Source organism: Xyrauchen texanus, chromosome 2, assembly GCF_025860055.1.
Source record: "Xyrauchen texanus isolate HMW12.3.18 chromosome 2, RBS_HiC_50CHRs, whole genome shotgun sequence".
Lineage (NCBI taxonomy): Eukaryota > Metazoa > Chordata > Actinopteri > Cypriniformes > Catostomidae > Xyrauchen > Xyrauchen texanus.
In genome coordinates, this window is record NC_068277.1 from 37597817 (window position 1) to 37607266 (window position 9450).

The 9450-nt window shown below is 37.7% G+C and overlaps 1 protein-coding gene across 1 annotated transcript; it reads right to left on the reverse strand.

The window, feature by feature from the left end:
* Positions 1-5730: 5730 nt before the first annotated feature.
* LOC127661038 (CD59 glycoprotein-like) lies at positions 5731-8753 on the reverse strand. Its single transcript, XM_052151588.1, has 4 exons — positions 8691-8753; positions 6831-6905; positions 6613-6714; positions 5731-6498 (listed from the first exon to the last, which is right to left on the reverse strand). The coding sequence occupies exons 2-4, from the start codon at positions 6883-6885 to the stop codon at positions 6305-6307; spliced, it is 351 nt and encodes a 116-aa protein (XP_052007548.1). The 5' UTR covers positions 6886-6905; positions 8691-8753; the 3' UTR covers positions 5731-6304.
* Between the last annotated feature and the right edge of the window lie 697 nt (positions 8754-9450).

Here is a 9450-nt window from a genome sequence, read left to right on the forward strand (position 1 = left end):
TGTAACCGGGGACTTTAACAAAGCCAATTTGAAATCAAATCGCACCAAAATACCACCAACACATAAGCTTCAACACACGAGGGGACAGGGTTTTGGACCATTGCTATTCTCCTTTCCGGGATGGCAACAAATCCTTCCCCCGCCTACCATTTTGCAAATCAGACCACTCTTCCGTTCTGCTTCTGCCCGCTTACAGGCAGAAACTGAAACAGGAAGCACCCACTCTCAGAACGATCCAGTGCTGGTCAGAACAATCAGACTCTATGCTACAAGACTGTTTTGATCACGCGGACTGGGAGATGTTCCGGTCCGCCTCTGAACGTGTTTCATCAGGAAGTACGTAGAGGACGTTGTTCCAACCAAAACAAAATGGATCTACCCCAACCAGAAACCATCGGTTAACGGCGATGATCACGCTGCACTTAATGTGCGGACATCCGCTTTAAATTCCAGGAACGTAGAGGAGCATAAACAAGCCAGTTATGCCCTCCGTAGCAGCCAAACGCCAGTACAGGCACAAAATTGAAGGACAGTTCAACACCACCGACTCTAGAAGTATGTGGCAGGGAATTAACAACCTCATGGACTACAAAGGGTATAAAAACTCCGCCGTGAACACCGCTGCCTCTCTCCCGGATGAGCTTAATAAACTTTTTCCTCGTTTCGAGGAAAATAACACCGTGCTCGTGGAGAGAGCACTCATGGCCGACACTAAAGAGGATGGTTCACTCTCCGTCTCTGTTACGGATGTAACACGATCCTTCCTACGGGTGAACATCTGGACCCGGAATGCCGCGGGTCCAGACGGCATTCCGGGCCACGTCATCAGAGCATGCGCGAACCAACTGGCTGCTGTTTTTACGGACATTTTCAACCTGTCCCTCTCCTTGTCTGTAGTCCCCACATGCTTCAAAACATCCACCATTGTGCCTGTACAAAAGCAATCAAAAATCACTTGTTTAAATGACTGGCGTCCTGTTGCTCTGACCCCAATCATCAGCATATGCTTTGAGAGGCTAATCAGAGATCATATCTTCTCTGTGATGCCCACCTCTTTGGACCCATTGCAGTTTGCCTACCGCAACAACTGCTCCACTGATAATGCCATTGCATCTACAATACACACTGCTCTCTCCCATCTGGAAAAAAGGAACACATATGTGAGAATGCTGTTTGTATACTACAGCTCAGCATTCAACACCATAGTGCCCTCCAAACTTGATGTGAAACTTAAACAGCTCACTGTGCAGCTGGATCCTGGACTTCCTGTCAGGCAGACGTCAGGTGGTTAGAATGGGCAGCAACATCTCCTCATCACTGCCCCTCAACACTGGAGGCCTGCAGGGCTGTGTTCTCAGCCCACTCCTGTATTCCCTGTACACACATGACTGTGTGGCAACACATAGCTCCAATGCCATCATTAAGTTTGCAGACGATACGACGGTGGTAGGTCTGATCACTGACAATGATGAAACAGCCTACAGAGAGGAGGTGCACACTCTGACACGCTGGAGTCAGGAGCACGACCTCTCCCTCAACGTCAGTAAGACCAAGGAGCTTGTAGTGGACTTCAGGAGGAAAGAAAAAGGACACAGTCCCATCACCTTCAATGGAGCACCGGTGGAGAGAGTCAGCAGCTTCAAGTTCCTCGGTATCCACATCACTGAGGAACTCACATGGTCTGTCCACACTGAGGCCGTTGTGAAGATGGCGCACCAGCGCCTCTTCTTCCTGAGACGGCTGAGGAAGTTTGGAATGAACCATCACATCCTCATACGGTTCTACACCAGCACTGTAGAGAGCATCCTGTCTGGCTGCATCACCGCCTGGTATGGCAATACCACCACCCTCAACTGCAAAGACCTGCAACTGCGAACTGCCAGACACATCATCGGAGGTGAGCTTCCCTCCCTCCAGGACATATATAACAGGCTGTGTGTGAAAAAAGCTCAGAGGATCATCAGAGACTCCAGACACCTGAGTCATGGTCTGTTCTCACTGCTACCATCAGGCATGCGGTATTGCAGCATCAGGACCCGCACCAGCCGACTACATGACAGCTTCTTCCCACAAGCAATCAGACTTTTTAACACTTGATCTCTCACGATCAATATATCAGCACTGCACTTATATCTAACACTGGACTGTCATAATTATATTCTCCTCAATACAACTACTGTATATATATTTTGTATATACTCTTTATTTTTAAGCATGTGTATTCTATATTGTGTGTATTGTTTACTGCTCATTGTATATTATTATTGTGTTGTGTAAGTATGTGTACATTTGATATGTAAATTGTGTTGTGTAAATATGTTGTTTATCGTAATTGGTATATGTCTTGTCACTGTCATGACTGCTATGTTGCTCGGAACTGCACACAAGGATTTCACCTACTGTTGCACTTGTGTACATGGTCGTGTGACAATAAAGTGATTTGATTTGATTTGAAAACTGGAGAGGCCTAGCAGTTCCAACCAAAAAGAGGAAGAGGAATTCATACCTCTCTCCTTGTCCTGAATGGCTCTATGCAGATCCATATGTGAGGGGGAAAAGACTGAAAGTGGAGCTGTTGAAAAATGGAAATAATCAACAGCTTGTTAAACTCAGGAAATCAAGAATCTCTTTGCTGAACACGGGCATTTGATGCTTTAAGTCAATGCTTATGTTGTGCTTTCTGCGATAGTGTCATTTTGAAAATATTGTTTGCGGTGAGGATTCCAACAACCTCCTCCAGCTAGTGAAATCCATCAACACAAAGGGTCTGAATGCACAGCTCTACACACAAAGGGCAGAGCTACTGAATTAAATATTCAAAGCTGTCTGATTGAAGTCTGGTGCTCTCCAAATCAATGCACAGTGCCACATCTCCACTATCATTGAAATTTCAACGACAAAAAGTGCATGTGTTACCTTCACAAAACAGTGCTCCTCACAGTATTGTGGTCTCAGCACACAAGTCACCCGTGAAATTACATTTGTTTGTACTTCTGTTGCTGTACTGCAGGCTTCTGGTATGGCTCATCTTCAGACCGCAGTGGAAGAAGGTCTTACCCTTCCGGAGTCCCCCTGCCTCAGGCCAATACAAAGTCTGTCACAGTGTCCCTCTGCATTCAAGACAAAACTTCAGGAAAAGTGCTCTGTGCAGGGAAAGTTTCTCACAGTTACAGTCTGGGATAACTTCTGTGGATTGACACTGACCTGGGAAGCAACTCCACAGAATTTCCTTTGTGTGAATTTCCCTCCAATCTGATGCTCCAAGGAGAGAGATTTACTTTAAGGGCAATCATTGCTTTCAAAAGAGTCTTAACCAAGGATGCTCTTGGACATTATGTGGCCTACTGCAGGAGGTCTCCATGTGTCTGGGAGATGTATGACGATCTGAGAAGTGGAGTGTCAGGAGCGTCATAAAAAAACAAAATATGCCAACATGCTGTATTATACACAAAAGACTGATTGCATTTTTTACATTTAATTTCACAAATACAAGTATTTTTGTTATGCCACACACCCTTGTTTTCCTACTCCTGTTTGGAGAAGTAGTAGCTGCTTTTCTGGAAGTCGGGCTTGATGTTGTTTGCACTCAAGTCTATTATTCTATGTGGTATTTTTGGTTTGAAGACAGATAGTGGCTTGTCAGTATTAAGTGTTTTTAAGTTCAAGTTTTTAAAGGTCCTTTATATGTGTTAATGGATGTTCGATACTACACAGTAATTACATTTCAAAATTAAAATAATTTTAGCTTCTTAATTCATTGAGTCACGAGTTTCCACATACAGTACATATTAGTACTAGTCAAAAGTTTAAGTCATTAAGATTTTTTAATGTTTCTGAAAGAAGTCTCTTCTGCTCATCAAGGCTGCATTCATTTGGTCAAAAATACAGTAAAACAGTAATATTGTGAAATATTATTCCAATTTAAAACAGTTGTATTCTATCTGAATATATAGTAAACTGTAATTTATTCCTGTGATCAAAGCTGAATTTTCAGCATCATTACTTCAGTCTTCAGTGTCAAAAGATCCTTCAGAAATAATTCTAATATGGAAAACCATTCAAAGGTTTGGTTTAAGTAATATATATATATATATATATATATATATATATATATATATATATATATATATATATATATATATATATATATATATATATATAATACTTTTATTCAGCAAGGATGCATTAAATTAATCAAAAGAGACAGTAAAAAACATTTATATTGTAAAAAATATTTCTATTTCAAATATATGCTGTTCTTTTTACCTTTCTATTCATCAAAGAATCCACACAAAAATGTATCGCAGTTTCCACAAAAATATAAATCATACAAAAATAGTTTTAAACATTGATAAAAAATAAGAACCATTCTTAATTATTGAGCACAAATAATAATTGATAATAGTTGAGCACAAAATCAAAATTTTACTATGATTTCTGAAGGATCATGTGACATTGAAGACTGGAGTTTTTTCAATTATGCCAGACAAATTACAAACAATGAACATGACAATAGTCATTCCAACACATAGTATAAAATAGAGCATATATAGACTACAAATAGAATAAATAATGTACAGTATAATCTATATGTATGTGCCTATTATGGGTAAAGGGCTGTCCACAAAAGGTGCTAAAACTGTGGATGTTTTTCTATATAAATGTTCAGTAAGATCAAACAATGTATGGATACAATCACTGACTCATAAAGAAGAAGGAAGAATTTTTTTTATGAACCCACCAAAATATATACATAAGATAAAGGAGACAAATAATCAAAAAGATAAAAAATAAATATATTTTTAACATATAATATATATATATATATACCATTTTTATTAATAACGCATATTAACTCAACGCATTTATTGCTATAGGGGCCTACACTTCCAGAGTGAGGAAAAGGGCTGGTAAAATCACTCTGGACCCCCCTCACCCTGCCCACTACCTTTTTGAACTGTTGCCTTCTGGGCGACGATTCAGAGCTCTGAGCACCAGAACCGTCAGTCACAGGAACAGTTTTTTCCCTCAGGCTATCCATCTCATAAACAGTTAAAGCCGCCCCGTTGAGAAATAATGTGCAATACACAGTTTAAGTCAATTTGTATTATCTAACATATCCTCTTCTGCCATTACATACAATGGGGGAAAAAAAAACATTTTGCACTGTACATAACATACTGTATTTTTGTACTATATATATATATATATATATATATATATATAACGGATTTGTTTGAGATTTGCACTACGTGTATATGAATGTGTGTATGTACGTATATATATAATTATATATTTTCTGTCACCAAGACAAATTCCTTGTATGTACAAGCATACTTGGCAATAAAGCTGATTCTAATTCTATTTGTTGTCATGTGACGGAGTCATGTGATCTATCCAACCAAAACAATCAAGATGGCGGCCTGTGTTATAGCGGCGCTTTTGTACTTGATACTCACTTTGATAGCGTTGTTAAAAAATTTAATGTTACTTTGTACAGCTATCACATCCTTCTAAGGCAAAGGGAAGTTTCCTCGGAATTTGTGTCCGGCGAAGGAACATTGGGTTTCAGACGTACATGCAACAGGGATTTTCCGCATGCGCAGTAACATGATTTAAGCGTTTTCATACGTTTCAGTGTGGACGAGCAACTTTTGGAAAATGCTTGAAACGCTAGTGTGGACGGAGAACGTGGTGCATGGTGAATAATCGTCATAGAAAAAAACAGAATTCTCAGTGAAATGGCATGTTCCATTTATTGATCATAATGGTTCAGTAGATTTATCTGGTTATAGTGGTAACAAGAAGCTGATCAGTACACTACAAGTCCATACTGTTTTGCACACAATGTTGTTCAAAAGATTGTAAGTTTTAAAAAGACTTTCAGAAAAAAGCAGAGGAATAGCGTATATAAAGAGCATTTTTAATAGTACAGTGGTATGACACTTTATCCATTTAACAACTAAGCACCTCAAAACCAAATTCATTCTTTTTTGATGTGCTGTGTAACACCAAGGATTATCCTTGAAAAAAAATCAACATACTGTACACAATGAAAGCATTAATTTAACACAATCTATTATCAGACCGTTTCCTTTTCATTGTTAAGTGCAAAAAAAATAATATTTTTTTTACAAGCCTTAGCAGCGCCCGCACACAGTTTAAATTTACAGTTGAGATTTAAGCTGTGAATGCTACTATAACCACTTAACTCAAGCGAGAGAATGTCTGCATTCTCAATGCATCATATCAATACCAGCATTATAAGGAACAACACAGAAGCACTTTGTTTGTGAGCTAGAAATTAGAGCACACACCACCAGAAGAGTGCCAGTGAGAGAAGTATTCCCACCACAGAGTGGCCGGTCACTGAGGCTGCGTTGCACAGGTCAGAGGTACAGCAGGAGAACTTGAAGCTGGAAAGTTTGGGAAATTTCTGGGAAACTGTGTTGAAATCACAATCTGAGTATTTTATACACTGCCTGTATGTGTCGCCACCTAAAAGAGAGGGAACAAGGAGAGAGTTGGTTGGGTTGGGTCATTTTTTACATCTTTTTTAGATTACAGAAACCACTTTTTTTTTTTTTTTTAAGTGCGAGTGAGCTGGGTCACCTCTCTCATAGACTGACACACAGGCATCATCATAATAACAGTCTCGGATTTTAGTGCATGTGCCCATGTAGTCCTTACAGTTGTAACATTTAATGGCAGAGCCTTGAGAGTGAGAGAGAGAGAGAGATTTTCACCAGAAAATTATGTAAAGAGGGACAAAAACATATCTTCTGAAGACTAAACAGGATCTGTGGCAATTAAGAGAAATAAATACATACCAAGCCCCAGTAGAGCCAGACAGAACACCACACTCACTCCAACAGAAGCTTTCATAATTCCCTCAGTTTACCAGTCTAATCATGATCAAGAGAAAAATAAATCTTAGTACAGTTTGGATTTGTCTGAAAGTGACTACCAGGGTGTCTTCATTCTAAAATCTGTCACAAAGATGAACTTATTCTCAAACCCTCATAGTCAGAATTGCATTAGATCATAAGTGAATTAAATTGCTCAAGGGGTAGTTTTAGACTTGATGCAGATTTATGAGATTGACACAAGTGGAGGATAATGGAATAACAATGAATTCCTGAAACAGTGTTAATGTTTTCCGCCCCCTTTAAAGGGAGAGTTCACCCAAAAATTTTAATTATTTTATCATTTACACCCTCATCCCAGATGTGCATGACGTTCTTTCTTCTGCTGAACACAAACAAAGATTTTTAGAAGAATATTTCAGCTCTGTAGGTCCATAAAATGCAAGTGAATGGTGGCCAGATCTTTGAAGCTCTACAAAAGCACATTAAGGCAGCACAAAATAATCCATACGACTCCAGTGGTTTAATCCATGTCTACAAAAGAGGTTAAAGAAACAGGTAATTTTTTTTTATGTCCTTTTTTACTATATCTGCATTTTGACTTTCTTTTTCAAAAATTTTTGTGAATTTTTTGACAATTCACATTCTTTGTGTATATCACCATCTACTGGGCAGGGAATTGATCTGTTTCACACCCGCACATATATCACTTTAGAAGCTATGGATTACATCATACAGATTACTTTTATGCTGCCTTTATGTGGTTTTTAGAGCTTAGAAGTTTTGGTCACCATTCACTTGTATGGACTTACAGAGCTGGAATATTCTTCTAAAAAAACAAAAATTTCTCTGCATAACTTGGCACAACTTTGTTGCTTGGCACAAAGTTGTTGCAGTAAGACACTGTCTGTCCAACAAATGCTTAATCCTAGTATGAAAAAGGAAATGCTTGCGCTTATGTAAATAAAATCCTGGTATGAACAGAAAATGCTTACAGTTAAAGTAAGGATTTTTTTTTAGTAAGGACAAAACCTTTAGCCACTTCTTTGGTGAATAGTAAAGTTCTAACCATGACCAAACTGTAGACATTTTGACTGAGTGATTTTTCTGCAACACAAAGTTGATGATGATTTTAAATGAGCTGCGCGACTTATATTTCAACTAACACAGTTTATCCATCCTCTGAGTATTCTTAAATTTGTTTTATATAGTAGCCTACTATTATTATTACTACAACTATTGTCATTATATTGTTAACGTTCTGTATTACAGTCATTAAGCTTTAGACATTATTTGATTGAATTGTTGCATTTCCTTTCAACTATACAATACTAAACATACCAACATTATGTCATCATCATCTTGAGTTTGCCCCAAATAGCTAAAATTTTAATAAATAAAGATTTATAAATTGTTAAATTATTTTCAAAACAGGGCAGATTTTACCAGATATTTCTCAGGATGGGGATATTTTTGGAATTCAATTACTGAGACACACACTTTTAAGTCTTTGCAGCAATAATTATGATAATTAAAAAAAGCTATTGAACAATTCCACTGTTTTTGCGCCAAAAAAAGATACAGTTTAATTAACACATTTCGGCCACACTGTGGGGCATGTTTTCAAAATGCAACTTTTTAAAACTAAACTGGGTGTTTACTATTAAAGTAAAAATCAAACAATAAATCTGAATTTACAATGGCTTATCAGTAAAAACACAAATTAAACACAAAACTATTCAGGAAACATTAACTGGATTGATGTTATTTATTTATGCATTAATAAATTATCATTATTTTCCTGATAGTCCTCTGTAGTCTTACCCTGATGTGAAGAAGGAATCCAGCTGCAGAGGCATCCAAAGCAGTCTGAAAAATTAAGAGCTCATTGAGGCCACTCACTCTTTTCTAGCCACGCCCCCAATGCTCTTCAATAAGTCTTTTGTGACCCTTTCATGGTGTCCTGATTATATTTTGAGCAATCATTCAACATACCTACCAACAATCCTAACAGTTATTTCTTACATATCAATATTATATTAAACTAAATAGAATAGATGTTATTGCTTTGAGAATTCATACAAAAGTGATTAATAATACATTTCTTAATCACAGTGCCTACATGATATTAGACTGAGTTTAGATTTACATTTACATTTATTCATTTGGCAGACGCTTTTATCCAAAGCGACTTACAAAAGAGGAAAACATAAGCGAATCATCTTAGGGAGACAGTGGTACAAAAAGTGCCATACTACAAAGTTTCATTATCATCAGAATAGTATACAAAACAGATTTAAGTGCAACAAGAATTTTTTTTTAAATTTGTAATTTTTTTGTGACTGGTTACGTGCTTTTGGAAAAGATGTGTTTTTGAAGATAGAGAGTGAGTCTATCACTTCCCAACTCACGGATTGAGTTGGGAAGGTCATTCCATCAATGTGGTATGATGAAACTGAAAGTCCGGGAAAGTGTTTTGGTGAGTTTGTAATGTTAAAGATTAATGAGGGATTAACTAAACTAAACTACTTAGTTACTATCAGCAGGCACTTTTAATTCACAGTAATTTACTGTACATCATCTT

What these genes read in the sequence shown, in the direction of transcription:
- LOC127661038 (XM_052151588.1), bottom strand. Translation starts at nt 6,885, where the DNA reads ATGAAAGCTTCTGTTGGAGTGAGTGTGGTGTTCTGTCTGGCTCTACTG. An exon ending in TCTGGCTCTACTGGGGCTTG is followed by an intron (nt 6,715 to 6,830) that starts GTATGTATTTAT and finishes CTCACTCTCAAG; the next exon opens with GCTCTGCCATTAAATGTTAC. An exon ending in TGTGTCAGTCTATGAGAGAG is followed by an intron (nt 6,499 to 6,612) that starts GTGACCCAGCTC and finishes CCTCTCTTTTAG; the next exon opens with GTGGCGACACATACAGGCAG.